Consider the following 18,068-nt stretch of genomic DNA (forward strand, 5'->3'; position numbering starts at 1 on the left):
GGAAGGAAGGAAGGAGGGAAGGGAGGGAGAGAGGNGAGGGAGGAAGGGAGGAAGGAAGGAAGGAAGGAAGGAAGGAAGGAAGGAAGGAAGGAAGAAAGGAAGGAAGGAGGGAAAGAGGGAAGGAGGGGAGGAAGGAAGGAAGGAAGGAAGGAAGGAAGGAGGGAAAGAGGGAAGGAGAAAGAAAGGAAGGAGGGAAGGAAGGAAGGAAAACAAAAGTAATTAAGGTGTCTGAGGGGACGGACAGAGTTGACAAGCATCTCTATGATTGTCTTGCAAGTTGGCTTTGATTCTGAGAACCTCAGGAAACACCTGCTTTTCCCTCCTTTAGTGTGAAGCACCAGCAGGTCCTGACAGATATCATTGAGTTTATTTCCTAATATGCTTTCATATGTAGAATGGACATAACTTTTTTTTAAAAGAACCAAGTAAAATTCACAACATTGAATAGGTAACACACTAGATTTATTTCTAGAATTTTTGTTGTTTGTAGCATTAGCTTATCAAGGATTGCTTCTAAAACTATCTTGTAAATCTCTTTGAATCCCAGGTATCGCGATCTCAGATGAACTTGATAAGGTAAGCTGAGCTCTGTATCTAATGATTAAATGCAGGACTTAAGTTTGAACCCACCTCTCAGTTATTTTTTCTGAAACAGACAAAATGTCCCAAGATAGTTTATTTGGTTATAATATATTAACACTTTGATAATTCTTAATGGAAAATAATGATGATAATGGTGATGACGATAATGATGACTATTATGATGATGGCAATGTTGATGGTGGTAACCATAGTGATGATGATGATGCTAACCATGATGGTAACGATATGGAAGGAAATTGACATTTTTTACCCCTACCCTTCCTCATTAATGATTTTTGTTTGCTTGGTTTAGTCTGAAGGACTGTGACAGTTGCCTGTCAGGGTGATGGGTGCAGTGTGAACAGAGATATGTAGATTGGATATATATCACGAATGGGAGCAGTGTGAACATAGATACGTAGATTGGATATATATCACGAATGGGAGCAGTGTGAACAGAGATACATAGATTGGATATATATCACGAATGGGAGCAGTGTGAACATCATAGATTGGATATATATCACGAATGGGAGCAGTGTGAACAGAGATATGTAGATTGGATATATATCACGAATGGGAGCAGTGTGAACATAGATACATAGATTGGATATATATCACGAATGGGAGCAGTGTGAACAGAGATACGTAGATTGGATATATATCACGAATGGGAGCAGTGTGAACAGAGATACGTAGATTGGATATATATCCTCACAGTAACACTTGTAGCACTCACCGCCCCTGGGGGCTCTGCAGTCACAGAAGTCAGGCAGTGACTCCTGAGTTGTGAAATTTGGCTTCTGCTCAAACTGCAGTGACCTGGAAACAGTTGGGAACAGTTGGGCTGTTATGAAGAGTTCTCTTTGTGTGTATTCATTTTGAACTGTCTATTAAACATGTTTGTACAGTTGGTGCTCACAGAGCAGATCTGTTTCAAACAACATGCTTGTGAGTCATCTGGATCTAATGTCTTTTAGTCGAAGGACCCTTATAGCTCACCAGTACTGCAGAGGTCACTAAAGATGTTGACTTCATGCACATTCTATCTGGCAATATTTGCCATGTGAGAAATTAAAACAGATAAAATTTTATGTGTTTATTATTTTAAGTGGTATTAAGTAAAGTTGTTGCATTTTCAAAACAACATATCAATGAAAAATACCTTATTTTCCAAAACAAAATATTACCGAAGAAGAGGTCTTTGCATCTTATAAACCTCTTTTATACTGAAAACAGTTGAAAGCTGCTGAATTCTCCTATCCCTGTCTTCATTTAATATACTACAATTTTCATCTATGGATGGAAGAAATCTGGCATTAGAAATGTAGTTAGAAAGGGATGACAGGGAGAGAGCCATCATTGATAAAAAGCTGCACAGATTGAGACTATATACATCACAACATGTAAAAATAGCAAAGAACAGTACAAAAGTACAAATGGTATTGTTCATACCAAATAGTAATACAACTTTGATATTTTAAAAATGTCTGTCTGAGTCGCTGAAAAAAAAAAAAAACAAACCCAAAAGTCTGGATATACTCTTTGACAAGGTTTCTGTCAGTAACCATCGTGGTGTTTTAAACCTAGTTAAATAGCTATGTATGGTAATTCTGCAAGATAAGGCCTTGGTTGTGGAGAACAGTAAGTGGAGGGAGAGCCAGGTGCACTCTCCCACCTTTGTCCATCATTTCTAGTTTCTCTCTCTCTCTCTCTCTCTCTCTCTCTCTCTCTCTCTCTCTCCCTCTTTCCCTCCCTCCATCTGTCTGTCATCATTCCCTCCCTCTCTCCCTCTCTCCCTCTCCCTCTCCCCCTCCCTCCCTCTCTCCCTATCCCCTTTTCTCCTTCCCTCTCCCTCTCCTCCCTCCCCCTCTCCCCCTGTCTCCATCCCTCTCCCTCCCACTCCCTCTCTCCCTCTCCCTCTCTCTCTCCTCCCTCATTCCTTGCTTTCCTAGGTCATGAACAATGTTCACAATTTGCAAAAACTTAAACACTGTGGCCTGCTCTTCCAGATTCCTGCCTTTTTTTTTCTTCTTCCTCTATGCTCCCCTATACAACCAGGCCACCTGAACTGTAACTAAGAATGTGTGGCGCTTTCACTGACTTTGCCCCACCTCCCCTCCTCCTGAGTAATGGTGACATTGTTGTACTTTACTGCTGAGCTCAAGGACCCCCCCCTCTCTTATTAATCTCTTTTAAATTAATTTATTAATTTACTTTACATATCAATATCAGCCCTCTCCTCCCAGTCACCCTCACACAGCTCCCCTTCCCTTCTCTGAGAAGAGATAGCCTTCCCCTCTGATGTAACAAACACTCCCCTCCCCAGCCCCCATCCTCTCACTGAAGCCAGGCAAGGCAGCTCAGATAGGGGACTTGGATCCACATGTGGGCAACCAACTGATTCAGGTTCAGCCCTGCTCTGGTTATGTCTTCACTGAAATGGATTTGGATCTCAAGAGAGTGACTTAGGTCTGCCTTGACCCGTGGTCAGGTGCCTTCCACCTCCCATGCATATCCTTTCCCACACGCTTTCTTCTCAGTACTGGGCGAGGAGGCAGGGAAGGGTAGTCCAATCCACAAATTTACACAACAGTGCTCATTTTAGTCACTTAATCTAATACTTGTTTCTGAAAACTTCATGAAAATTTACAATGCTTATTTCAATTGAGGAAAACAGTAATTTTTCTTTTTGAAAAGATATTTTAAAAGATTTTTTTTGTCAGTGAACAAAATCTTGATGACTTTCATCTTGATGCGGTTCGTATTTGATATTAAAGGAGCGGGGATGGGGGTGGGGGTGGGGAGGATCCTAGGCTTTCAAGAAGACCTGGATCCGCTGCCAGTCGCGTGGAAGCATCACTGTCCCGCAGCACCCCCGTGTGGCCATAAAACTCACAGTTTTGAATTTTCTTGACCCAAAAAAGATCCAAGTTCAGACACCTGTAAATACAAGACTTTTTATTTTTATTTTATTTTTTAAAATTTTACAGTAGTTCTTTTTTAGGGGAAAGAATTTCTAATATGATCATAATGTTTCTACCTTTCCTTTGCTTCCTTGAACTCCTCCCATATAATCTTCTCCACTCTCCAAATTCATGCCTTCTTTTCTGCCCATAAGTACATTCACACACATAATATATGTACATATATTAGAAATCCTTTCCCGTAAAAAAGAAATACTACAAAACTTTGACAAACCAGTCCTGTTCAGGTATGCCTTCTAGAATCTAAATACATATCTGACTGTCTGTCTGTCTGTCTGTCCTGACACTGGGTTCACATAGGCCAGGATAGCTTTGAACTCACCCTGTTAAGCTGTGTAAAACCTTGGCCTTCTGATCCACTCGCATCCACAGTCCTAGCCCTAGAAATGCAGATATGCATTACTAACGCTGGTTTGTGTGTGCTAGCATTGATCCTGGCATTCAAGCCCTCTAGTAACTAAGCTGTGGCCCTTCCACCTTCTCTTACTTTTCTTGCCCCCCTCACATTTTATACTTTTCACTTGGAAAAAGCGACCAGATCAACTGCTTTCTCAGTCTCTGATGCTAGGATGTTCTACTTAAGATGAGTCAGCAGAGGAAACAGGCAGAATCTGCCTGGAAGTTTTTCCTAGAACTTCTGCAGCCTGCCAAACTATGTACCTATGCCCAAGGCTAAAATTCATTTTCGGTCTTATGCCTCACACCTGTACTTCATGCTTAATTTTCCTCTTTGCTGTTCAGATGCTACACTGTACTCACAAAAGCCTAGAGGAGTAAGAGGGGTCAAAAAGACAATGCCTCTAGGTGGTAAAGTCTGTTTGTTTTCATGTTCCTGGCCGTCCATCTAGCCTTTCTAAGTCATTCTTGAATATGCCTAAGAGCACACAGTGACTTCATGGAAATGTGTCTTCTGATCAGACACTATGTGTATCTGTATGTCTGAAAAGAAGAAACCACCCATATCAATCAGCATGGGACTGACTCTTGAGTCTTTCATTTCAGAAATATGTACCATGTCCTGTTCCTGCCAGGAATTATTTATAAATGCTGGTTCATTGTCCCTCATTTAGATGGCAACTATTTTAAAAATGACATGAATTTCCCCTTAAAACAAATTTATAAGCACAGCTAAATATTGAAAATATGAAATATTAAAAATATGTATGGAAAAAAAACTTTTAAAGGGAATAGAACATGAGGAAAGCACAGACCTCCCACACAGTGTGGCACCAAATGACAGACCTCCCACAGTGTGGCACCGAGTTTCTGTGCTTTTCCTCCACACAAGGAAACTGTGGGTCTCACTGTCACCACCACCCACAAGATCAAAGCAAAACATCAGTTTGGGGATCCATCATGCCTCCTGCCCAGACTTAAGAGGATCATCTCTCATTTACCCTTTGTTGTATCATGCATTCAATAGTGTTCTCAAAAACAGCCTTAAACACTGTATAACAAGGAATGTAGTTATGGGGTGAGGGGGCTGTTTATGGGGATGGAGAAAAGTTAAAAAAAATCACACCCTGATCAATGGTGTCCTCCAAAATAAAGTAAGTAAGTAAAGTAAGTAAAGAGTCCCAAAGTCCAATAACACAAAGCATCAACTGGGTTAAAATCAGGCAAGTGACGTGAATAGATGCAGAATGTCACTGTCCATTAGAAGAACTCAAAGCAAAGCTGCCATGTGCCACCATCATCCAAAGCACCAGCATAGTTACTACAACAGACAGAAAGTGGCAAGTGTTGGTGTCAGTGGAGACATGGAGAATTTGGGGCTCTGTACATCATTTTTGGTGAGAATATGAAGGCAGGAACCATGGAAGACAATATGCAGCTCTTTAAGTAATTAAAAGTATAATTACCATATGCCAGAGTTTGGGTGGGAATATAAAACAAAACAGCCACTATGGAAAACAATTTGGCAGTTCTTCAACTAATTAAAAACAAGCTCACCATATGCTGCACTTTTAATGTTTATGTATTTTCAAAATTGACATTGAAAGTCAATGTGCCAAGTATTAAACTTCACAATATCACATGGCAATGCTGTTTCAGTGACTGTGTCATGAGGCACCACTCAATGGCATTAGCTCCTCAGTGAGGGGCCTTGGGTACCTGCTTGTCCCTTCCTCTGTCCTCTCCTATGTGAGGACATGGTACTCATCGTTTTTATCTCTTGACACCGAATCAAAACTCATCATCATGTAGTAGAATATGCCTTTAACAGAGATTCTGGGCACCATGATCTTAGAGTTCAGTGAGAGGTGCCCCTATATCTGTATTCACAGTGACATTATTTACCAGGACATTGATGACCAAGTGGTCATCAATGGGGAAATAGATGCATAGTGTGGAATATTATTCATCCATCAAAAGGATGATATATTGTGACACGCACAGCATGAATGAACTTGTAGGCACTTGTGCTAAGTGAAGTAAACCAATCACAGAAGGTAATATTACATGGATTCCCCTGTGTGGTATTTAGCAACCACATTTATAGACACAGAAGTTCAAGGGCAGTTCTCAAGACTAGGTTCCGGGAAGAAGGGGGTCTGTTGAATGAGTATAGGTATTGCCTTACTGTGAAAATATCACTTCACAAACTTAGTTGGCATGGTGATTGGCAGCACAACAATGCATGTATTCAACAGGACTGAATGATGCTACATACGTGGTCAAGGTATTCACTTTAGGTTACATGCTGTTATTACAGATTTAAGAACTGGTCGTTTCATGTGTAAGATCAATATTTTCATAGTAGTTCTTAGAAAAAGGCACAGACCCAGATATGCCATGAAACATGAGCAACCTTCAGTCAGAAGAACTTCACTGAAGTTATTAACAACACAGCATAGAATGAGCCTTCGATGTTCTCAAGAAAAATGGACTTTACAGCACCTGCACAGCTTTCAGGAAAGTCTTCAGAACTTCTGTCGTCTTATCCATGCTGGTCTTGAATCCTTCATCAATGAGTATTTACATAGATGCATGATCATGCTGATGAACATAATAAATAGCAATGTACTATGTAGTTAGTGCCTGCTCTATGTTAGATGTTGCTTCAGCACTTCACACAGGTTATGCCATTTCACCTGCCTCATTTGGTATGTATCAGAGGATGCTCTCAATTATCTATCTGCATTATCCCATTTAACAGTCTATAATAAACTGTGAAGTGATGTGCAAAGTTTGGTAGGTGAGACACTTACATGCAGTGAGATTAGTGAATTTACTAAAGGTTGCATACCTAATGTTTGGGGCACAGAGTAAGGTTGGGGCATAGAACAAAGAGGGGCACAGAGCAGGGGTGAGGCACAGAGCAGGAGTGGGCACAGAGCAGAGGTGGGACACAGAGGAGGGGTGGGGTGGAGAGTAGGGCATGTTTCTTCTACAGCCTGCAGTCCTAACAACTGTCATGTTATGTTTTTGAGATCTGAACTCTTACCAGTGGAAGGGATACAATTTTGGAATACCTTACAGTTTTATCTCCTTTGGTTCCACATCAAGAAAAGAAACTAGAACTTAAACCTTGAGGCAATTTCTCTTCCAGAGTTCATGCTGGCAGCCTCTGTAGTGGGCTCAACACTGGCTGGGGGCAAAGGAAGCACTCAGAAACTGTGTTCCTACTGCTTAACTGTGCAGACTTATATTAACTAAGTTTCTGGTAAATAATAGCTGGAAAAGTAGCTATCCATGGCTTATTTAGCAGTTATTTATCATATTTAAAGTCTACATTTTATGATGTTTTGTAACACTTTTCACCATCAAAATATTTTATTTCAGTTATTTTATGATAGTAATGATTCTCATTGGTTCCTATGGTGTAGGAACTGAGGGAGAGTTATGATGTTGTCCTAATAACCTGATTTTATTGCTGTGGAAAACATGACCAAAAGGAACTGATACTTTGAGATAGCAGTCCATCAACCTTGAGGAGGAACTCTTGCAGAAGCCATTGAGAACACTGCCTACTGCCTCGCTCCACTCAACCAGCCTACTTTTCATACAACTCACTGCTGCTTACACTGGGATGGTGCTGCTCATGGTGACCTGGGCCCTCCCACATTAATCATCAATCAAAAAAAAAATTTTTTTTTCCACAGACTTACCCACAGGCCAGTCTTATGACACATTTTGTCAAATGAGGTACCTTCTTCCCAGATGGCCTTTCTTATATCAAGTTAACAAAAACAAACAAACTAATTAACCAGCACAGATGGTGTCCCACAAACAATTTCTCAGTAGGGGAAATTAGATATGTATAGATTCTGGTGGTGATAGGGCTAGAGAGATAACTCAGTGGGAAAAAATGCATATATTGCTTTTCTACATGACCAGAGTTTAGTTGCCAGCATTCATGACAGGATCCTAAAAGTCGGGCCTCCACAGGCACCTATACTCACATGTGCATGCCCCCAACACACATACTCATAAATAAAAGTACAAAATAAATCATTAAAATGTATATAGTGGAATAACTACTGTGTTAAATCCTTAAAGTACAACTTCTCATACCAACAGCAACCCTGTGTTGGCTCTGGTGATATCCATCATATACATAGTTGAAAAGATTTATGAATATGAAAAGTACATTTGAAAATTCAGATTTAAATACCATTCAACTCCAAATAATATTTTTACTATATTATCTTACCATCTTAAAAAGTTAATGATTTCTAAGAGAACCTTTTAAAATTATTCCAGACTGACTACACAGGTGACAGGGAACTAACACTGTCACTGACAGAATGCACTGTGGGCCACCGGATGCTGCTCTACAAAATGATTGCTGTAGAAGGGGAACAGCAACTTAGAAATAAGGACAGCTTTCACCAGATGATTTCCTGTTAACTTTTCCCAGGAAGGCAAATTTAGATTTCTGTGGCTTATTTTTGTTACTGTTTGGAGAGAGTTTTCTTGATTTTCTGTATCATCATTGTGTATTTTAATTGTTATGATCCAGAACTGGAGAAATGGCTCAGCAGTTGAGGGTATGGGCTGTTCTTGCAGAAGACCCTGCTTTCCTACTCAGCTATTGACCCATCCAGCAGGTCCAGTTATTCGAGGGTCTCGAGGGGACCTTCTCCTAAGAACCAAATGGGGGGATAGAGAGAGATAAGAACCTTGTGCAAATAATGACACAGAAACATTCTGAGTGGCATCAAGGTTCCAATGTATTAGCCAGGCCCAAGGTTTAAATGCACACGCAAAAGGGGAAGTGCCTTTCAACAGGAAGGATGGGGCAGTAGAATTGCACAAGCAAAAGGGGAAGTACAGGTACTTATCAGTGGGAGGGGTGGGGCAATAGAATTGCACATTCTTTAGACAGTTACCCAGGGAAGCAGGAACTTGGCGGTATCAGGGTCCATCTTGAGGTCAGGATATCCGGCGCTGACTTAGGGCTGGAACAATCTGTGGTTGTTCTCAGAGCGGTGCGTTGGTGGCTCACTTTTGATCCCCTTTTCTTCTTGGGGGGAGAGGCCCAATTCAGAGATCAGGACAATTGTGTTGTCTCAATGGCTCCCAACAAGCTATGGTGGGTCATAGCTGCCTGAAACTCCAGATTATGGAAGCTAATGCCATCTTCTGTCCTTTGTAGCCTTTAGGCACACACACATACACATAAGCAAATTATTAATAAATAAATTGCTATTGGTCCTATGTCCTAATTCCCTCCCATATTCCAGAGTCTCTTGTCAACTCATGTTTACACACTTAAGTATTATGTAATATTTGAAGCAGTAGAGAACAAAAATCTGTAGAATTGTTTTATATGCTATGATAGTACATGTTTGATTTTTAACAGATAACTAGCTATAATAGTAGGGGAAACAATCATGTATGTTTTATTATTATTAAGAATGTATTGTTGTANGTTTGCTATTATGATTCTTGTCCATTTTATCTTTAAAAACCTGTATTTTGAAGATGAGGAAACAATATTCAAGGAAAAACAACTTATATTTAATTCACAAATAAAGCATAATACCTATGAGTATGGTAAACTCTTAAAACAGAGACCATGGACTCAAGAGATGGCTTAGTGGTTGAGCATACTCTATGCATTTGCATGAGGAGAAGAGTTCAGAACCCAGTACCCAAGTAACCAACCACATATCTCACAAATGCCTATAACTCCAGCTCCAAGGGACCTTAAAGCCTATTTAGGCCTCTGCCTGTGAACAGTGTATATGTAACACTCACGCAGACACATGCATGCAAAGTATAAATGCCAATAAGTAAACTAATCAGACTAAGATATATATATATATATATATATATATATATACACACACACACACACATATTTGTATTATAAATTAACCATATGTGGAATTTGTTGACAGAAAACTTGTTCTTGTTAGCTATGTAAAACAATGATTAGTCTTGCTACAATGTAAATACTAATCCATGTTTATCAGACATAACCACAACATTTGTTAAATGCTGGTTGGATGAGTATCTGGCAAACAGGCACATGGACACATTGCTGGTAAGAGTATAACATTGTACAAACACTATGAAGGAAATGTTTCAATATCATAAACACTTGGTGGGCAGTTTTTTGTTGGTCAATTTATCTTTTTCCTATGATGAATTATTTTTCTATTGCTGTGACAGAACAGCCAGAAGCTTGTAAGAGAAAGCATTTAATTGGACTTATGCTTTCAGAGGGTTAGAGTCCATGATAGAGGAGCGAACCAATCCTCACATATTAAGTGAAATCAGGAGGCAGAGAAAGAGAGGGCGAGGAAGAGGGAGAGGGAGAGGGAGATGGGGAGGGGAGGGGGAGGGGAGGGGGAGGGAGAAAGAAGAGAGAGAGGGAAAACATAGTGGGAATGTTTCAAGTATTTGAGCGTCAAACCCTGCCCATGCCTCCTAATCCTTCACAAAATATTCCACAATCTAGGGACCAAGTATTCAAACATATGAGTCTATGGAGATCAGTCGCATTCAAATCACCAGTCTAATTGAAGGACACACTGACAAAATATGAAGAGACTTATACATGTCATTATAAACTAACATATTACTTTAGTAGAGGAGGAATAAAAACAGTCAAGAATACATTAAAATAATACTGAACATAATTTAAACATTGATTTAACACAGGATTATACGGCCATAAGAATGAAAGAATATATATTATGAAATGGTTCCTGGATATTTAGTTAAATGAAGAAGTCAAGGTAGTGAAGTGTGCTTATAGCATTTAATGAATTTCAGGTTGTGGTGTAGATAGCCAGAAATTTAGTACAGCATATATTTAGAGCAATCATAATTTCTCATAAGGGACATGTCCTAAGGATAGACAGCACAGCTGTGCAGTTTTAGATTTTTTAGTGATCATGTTGTTCAGGACAGTATTCATTGTGTATGCTTTGTATTCTGTGACAAAGAAATTATCTCACTCTCTTTAACAACTTGAATTTGGTGCATAAAAAAAGAAAAGGTACATGTACACATACATTTACATACAATGTATATAAACCTGAAGATTTGATGAGGTAAATATTGAACACAATTAGAAAACCAGTTAGCAGACTTTTACTGATTGATTCAGGTCAGCCTCAGCAAAGATGATCAAAGTAATGGATGACACTTTCATATTTCCAGAAAATCAATATGGTTCCCCAACTGAAAGTCCCATAAGATATTTAGTGATGAAAGAAAAGGCCTCCATTCACTTTGGAAAAAACTAGAAGATACTGCTTCAATGTAATGATGGCAATCAGAACAATCAGTAATGGGAAAGCCAATGTTATGTGCCTTTTGGTGTGAAGTGCATGCTTTCCTATTATTATTTCCAAGAGTGAATGAGTTAAATTTGAACACACAGAAACATCTGAAATATATTAGCTGGGGTTTTACTCCAAGCATTTTTTTTCAATTATATCTTACAAAAACTATGGTTCTGTATCCACGGTGTTTGCACTTCCTTTCCATTGTAAACACTGGTCTCCCTCTGAGACAGAATTGGAAAAGGACCCTTCGGGTAGCAAGGCCTGTGCCTTTTGTGTGTATCCACCATCACTAGTATGGTAGAAATTTTACCATAAAGTGTTTGTGTCAATTTATACTCCTACCAACAGTTCAGTATAATACCTTTCTCTCCTGCGCTTTCTGCTGTCCACATATTAATGGAAAAATATTTTAAAAATAAAAGCAAAAATCATGGACTTAACTGACAATCTTAGCATATTTAATGAGGTCCAGTGGAAGCTAGTAACTTTGGCCTTGTTTTTTAGTCCTTTTTCTCTGTGAGTTTATTAAACATTCTAGATATGGGCTTCTGTCTTGTTATACATGTCTAAAGTATGTCATTTTATGTTGAGCATTGGCATTCTATTTTAAATTGTGTTTACTATTAAATGGAAAATTATCATTTTTCTGAAACACTGTTGTTTTGTTAGGAAATCCATTCTTACATGTACTGATAATTGTAAAATTTCTACAAGCTTCTTTTCTAAATCACAAATAGAGGCATTTGATTTACCCAAATTTTTATTGTTCAATACAAAAGTTGGGATATGTTTTTTCGCCCGAGTGGAGAAAAACCTTCTTAGAGCCATGTACTGAACAGTGGACCCTCTGCTTGCTTCCATTGGCCTATCTGCCAATTTTCTGTTCCTTTGGTGGATTTGGCTCAGCATGTGCCTTACTTAGGTGTGTGTGGGAGAACTGGCATGTTCACATTTCTGAGTCATTCTGTGAACATTCTGTTCATCAATTTAGCTGCCATTTGATACATTTATAAGCAAGCTATAAGTTAACTTATATTTGTCTCAGAAATTTCATGATTTTCCATATAAAATAAACATATATAAATGATGTAGGTTTTATTTCTTTGTTTCCATTACATAATGCAATTGGTATGAGATAATCTTATTAACATTTTCATCATGGAAAAGGAATGGTGTGTGTGTGTAATCTCTGCTTGGAGGCACATTGGGATGTGGGTTCCTTAACTGTGCTAGGTTGTGGGGACTGGATTCCCTGGCAGTCCTGATCTACTGTTCACAGTTCTTGGTATCAACCTGTAGGAGTTTCTTCTTTGACCAATCCAGCTCAGTCAGTCAATGGGTTCTCCAGTGTGGAGCAAGGACTGAAGAGAAAAAAGACAATTAGACAACACTATAACAGGACCCCCAGAAATACCTCTCCTATGCATATACCCAGAAGATGTTCCAACTGGTAATAAGGACACATGCTTCACCATGTTCACAGCAGCTCTATTTATAATAGCCAGAAGCTGGAAAGAACCCAGATGTCCCTCAACAGAGGAATGGATACAGAAAACGGTACATTTACACAATGGAGTACTACTCAGCTATTAAAAACAATGAATTTATGAAATTCTTGGGCAAATGGGTGTATCTGGAGGATATCATCCTGAGTGAGGTAANCCAATCACAAAAGAAGTCACTTGATATGCTCTCACTGATAAGTGGATATTAGCCCAGAAACCTAGAATACCCAAGATACAACTTCCAAAACACAAGAAAATCAAGAAGGAAGACCAACGCGTGGATACTTCATACCTCCCTAGAATAGGGAATAAAATAGCCATGAAAGGAGTTGCAAAGACAAAGTTTGGAGCTAAGATGAAAGGATGGACCATCCAGAGACTGCCCCACTCNGAGGTCCATCCCATAATTAGCCACCAAACGCAGACATTATTGCATATGCCAGCAAGATTTTGCTGAAGGGACCCTGATATAGCTGTCTCCTGTGAGGCTTTGCCAGTGACTGACAAATACAGAAGTGGATGCTCACAGTCATCTATAGAAGGAACACATGGCCCTCAATATAGGAGCTAGAGAAAGTACCCAAGAGCAGAAGGGGTCTGCAATGCTATAGGAGGAACAACAATACGAACTAACCAGTACCCACAGACCTCGTGTCTCTAGCTGCATATGTAGCAGAAGATGGCCTAGTTGGCCATCATTGGGAAGAAAGGCCCCTTGGTCTAGCAAACTTTATATGCCCCAGTACAGGGGATCACCAGGGCCAAGAAGTGGGAGTGCGTGGGTCGGGGAGCAGGGTGGGGGGGGGGGGATGGTATAGGGGACTTTTGGGATAGCATTTGAAATATAAATGAAGAAAATATCTAATAAAAAAAGAATATCAAAGAGAGGTTTAAATTCTCCTGTGCTATGCTTAAGATGAGGTCTTAGTCAATTAACATCTCTTAATAGTTTTTAAAATCATTTAAAGTAAGTAAATTATCTTTCCTTATTTGAATTTTCTCTGCTACAATTTGTTTTGGATATAACTGACGTCCCAAATGTTGAAAAAGATATTGCCTTTGAATCTTTTCTATTCTGGATCAATAACTAATCCTCAAGATTTTAAAGCTTGTTGTATAAGAACAAAGGTTTGTAGTAAATCTCCTTCAGAGGGGTCAGCTAATAAAATATCATTCATATAATGAATAATATATTCAGAAGAATTCAAAGTCCTAACTTCTTGTATTGAAGCAGCAACAAATATTTGGCATAATATAAGGCCATTAGTCATATGTAGAGACAAAACTTCCCAATGATATCACTTCATTTAAAATTACAGGCAGGCACACCTTTTACAATCATCAGGATGCAAAGAAATAGTATAAAAACATTTCTTTTTTAGTTCTATAATAATTTTACATATATTTTTTGGAATGGCAGCTGGAGTAAATAAGCCAGTTGTAGTGCTCCCATAAGTTCCATAGTTTCATTAACTTTTTGCAAATCTTGCAATAATCCCCACTTGCCTAATTTTTTTAAAATTACAAATATAGGTGAATTCCAGGGAGAATTATAAGGTTCAATGTGTCCAGCTTGCAATTGTTCCTACACTAGCTGTTGAGTGGCCAGATTTTTTCTGAAGTTAGAGACCACTTATCCACTCATACAGGAACATCACTTTTCCTAGTAATTTTATCTGCATGAAGTGCAGACTTATCAAATGGTCTCTATTAACAATACCCTAGACCTGTTTTTCCTTTTCTAGGGGTAACTATAAGGGACTCTAATTTTCTCTGATTCTGCTTTCTTAATCCTCGGTTAGGTAAATAAGCACAAACAAACATTTGTTGTGTAGCTTTGTTGTTTGGACTGTATAAAAGGACTTCCATGTCCTTCATAGTATCTCTTGCCCATAAATTAACAGACAAATTAGAAATAATGCAATGTTGAAAATATCCATGGTGGCCTTCCTCATCTTCCCCATGTAAGATATCACTGGTTTGTTTCGTACTCTGACTTTGCCCTATCCCTTGTAATTGAGTAATAGTAGTTGTTTTAGGCCAAGAAGCAGACCAATGAAAAGAAGTGATTATAGATATATCTGCTCCTGTATCCAACAGCCCTCTAATTTTTTTCCACTTATACTTAAAACTAATTCAGGTCTCTCAGCTTTTATTACTTGGACTCAATAAGCATCTGAAGAACCTTTTGCTCTTTGAACATTAGTTTTAACATTTTATTACTTTTTTTGTCATAACCAATGGTACAAGGATTAATTGAGCAATTCTCTGTCCTTGTTGGATGACAGAAATATGGGTAGGTGTGGAAATCGTAATTTTAATTTCCCTAGAATAATCTGCATCTATGAATCCTGGAGCAATCATCAATCCTGCCATAGTGGCACTGCTTCTTCCCAGTGACAATCCTACAGACCCTGATAATAACAGACCAAATATTCTAGTAGGAAGAGCCTGATTCCCCATTTCTGGAATTAATACTCTGTAGATGGAGGAACTGAGGTCCAGTCCTGCACTGCCTGGGGTGGCTCAGAAGAGATCCTGAAAGGGCTGTTTTGCTGAGGAATGAACTGTATTGCCCCATAACATTATTTTGGGACCTGGGGCTGGCCTCCTGTCCTGTTTCCCTGAGGAAGAAGATTTCCTATGTTATCAGTCTAAGACCTGCCCTCACTAGCCCAATGCATTCTTCTCCTGCATCTAGGACAGAGTCCTGATTTTTTCTCATGATTACTTTCCTTAGTTTTATTTGGACAATTCATCATTTGATGTCTTCCCTGTGTACACCCAAAACAACTTCCAGGAGGCCCATTAATCATCCTTTTTCTTTTTCTGGACTGTTGAAACAAAACTTATTGTATAGTTTTTCACTGTAGTGTGGTGGCCATGGCCACATCCTGCACATAAAAGGGACCAATGTCGGAACATAATCTAATATAGTCTGTAATAGTTCCAGTCTTTCTATAAGGTCTTATGGTTGCCTAACAGGCTGTGTTTGCATTCTCATAAGCCAATTGTTTTGCTAAAAGAATTCTAGCATTGGCATCTCCAAACACTCTACCTGCCACTTTCATCAACCTACCAACAAACTCCTGAAAAAGCTCATCAGGTCCCTGCCTTAATTTTGAGATATCTTGAGAAAAATCCCCTTTAGTAGGCAAGGTATTACAGGCCCTGCAAGTAGCAGCACCAAGTTGAGGATAAGTACCAGGATTAAATTGTAACTAATTCTGAATATCCTGATATTGACCTCCTGTTAACATCTTATAAGTAACTAGGTTGTTAGCACCAGCATTTAATTCTGCTGTCTGCTGACATCTTTCACAAAATTTCATTTTACAGAACAGATAATCCTTCCCCTCCCGCAAACATGAATTTCCAATCTGCAAGGCAGACAAACCATATAAAATAGCTATGATGAATGAAAAAGCAGATCCATATTGAAAACAGGCAGTTTTTAATTCCTTTAGCTGTTTAAAAGGAATGATAGTGTGGTATCTAACAGGGTTAGCTGGTTGATCCTGCACTTCAAACACAGGGCATTGCAAAGCATATCCTTGTATAGCTTCTACTTGTTCTATAGCCTGTTTTATTTCTGCCTGAAGATGTGATAACAGAATAACACTAGGATTTAAAGTAGGACATTTCCCTTCATTTCTGTTGTTCTTCAAAGTCACTGGAAGAGGGAAAGTCTTCATTTTTGACTGTACTATTGGGATGTCTTCCTTAGAATCTGAGCCTTTGCTGCTCTTTTGTTCTCTAAGAATCTCATTTTTTTTTTTTTTTTTTTTTTACAAGCTGAGCCAATTATTTTTGTTTCATCTTCTCTGTCTACGGGATGTTCCTTTGCAAAACAAAACAAAACAAAACAAAACAAAACAAAACAAAAACCAAAAACCAAAAAAACCTTAAGAGAATCCTAAAACAGAGTCCAATTTTCGTTATGATACTTAGCAGCCTCTTCCTCCAACTCAATTTTATCTCTGTTATTGAGAGACTCATCACTCTTTCCTGCCTTGTCTGAAATCTCAGAAATAGGAGATGCAGATGGAACAGTTTCATCTTTCCTCTTGCTTTAAATATCTGTGTCTTCCAATATCTTACCTAAATTTAGACATTTATGTCTAGAATCTTAAGTATCTCTAACTAAGCTCCAAAGGCTAAAAGCATCTATGGGAGTTTTTCATGACCATTGTATAGTATTCTTTTATCCTTTCTCCCATGTTTGTAAACTTATTGTACCTTCTTTGGGGAAACAAGAATACATTTCTCCTATAAAAGTCAGAAACTGGATAAGCTGTTTTTGACTTATCTTTGTTCCTCTAGATTTTTGCATATATTTCAGCATATATACAAAAAGCATTCTACCATTACCTTGCCCCATTCTTACAGTGTTTACTTACCACCGGCTTAAATTTTCCTCTGTGAGTCCTATCAATTCCCACAGTATCTGTCACTGTACACCACTTACTGGAGCTCTACCTGAGTAAGCCAGCTCAGTCAGTCAATGGATTCTCCAGGGTGGGAGCAAGGGTTGAAAAGAAAAAAGACAATTACACAACACTGTAAGAGGTGGGTCCTGTTTGTATATCCAGTCTGTTAGTCTATGTCTTTTGGTTGGGGAAATGAGTCTACTCATGTTAAGAGATATTAAGGAATAGTGATTGTTGCTGCCTGTTATTTTTTTGTTGTTAGTGGTGTAATTATGTTTGTGTGGCTATCTTCTATTGGGTTTGTTCAAAGATTAATATCTTGCTCTTTCTAGGGTGTAGTTTTCCTCCTTGTTTTGAAGTTTTCTGTCTATTATCCTTTGTAGGGCTGGATTTATAGAAAGATATTGTGTAAATTTGTGTTTGCCATGAAATTTCTTGGTTTCTCCATCTATGGTAATTGAGAGTTTTAGTGGGAATAGTAGCCTGGACTGGCATTTGTGTTCTCTAAGTGTCAGTATGACAACTGCCCAGCATTGTCTGGCTTTTATAGTCTCTGATGAGAAGTCTGGTATAATTCTGATAGGTCTGCCATTATATGTTACTTAACATTTTTCCCTTGCTGCTTTTAATATTCTTCTTTTATTTGTGCATTTGGTGTTTTGATTATTATATGACAGGAGGAATTCTTTTCTAGGCCAAACTATTTGGAGTTCTGTAGGCTTCTTGTATGTTCATGACCATCTCTTTAGGTTAGGGAAGTTTTCTTCTATAATTTTGTTAAAGATATTTACTGGCCCTTTAATTTGGAAATCTTCA

The 18,068-nt window shown here is 38.7% G+C and overlaps 1 protein-coding gene across 11 annotated transcripts in view; it reads left to right on the forward strand.

Moving 5' to 3' along the window:
* Positions 1-18,068, forward strand: part of C1H8orf34 (chromosome 1 C8orf34 homolog) — a 488,137-nt gene that overhangs the window by 149,822 nt on the left and 320,247 nt on the right. For all 11 annotated transcript variants that reach the window (XM_021165867.2, XM_021165882.2, XM_021165875.2 and 8 more), the window contains one exon: positions 548-576. In XM_021165867.2, the coding sequence (XP_021021526.1) occupies positions 548-576 (29 nt within the window). The remainder of the gene's footprint in view (positions 1-547; positions 577-18,068) is intronic.

The sequence above is a fragment of the Mus caroli genome, chromosome 1 (genome assembly GCF_900094665.2).
Source record: "Mus caroli chromosome 1, CAROLI_EIJ_v1.1, whole genome shotgun sequence".
Taxonomy (NCBI): domain Eukaryota; kingdom Metazoa; phylum Chordata; class Mammalia; order Rodentia; family Muridae; genus Mus; species Mus caroli.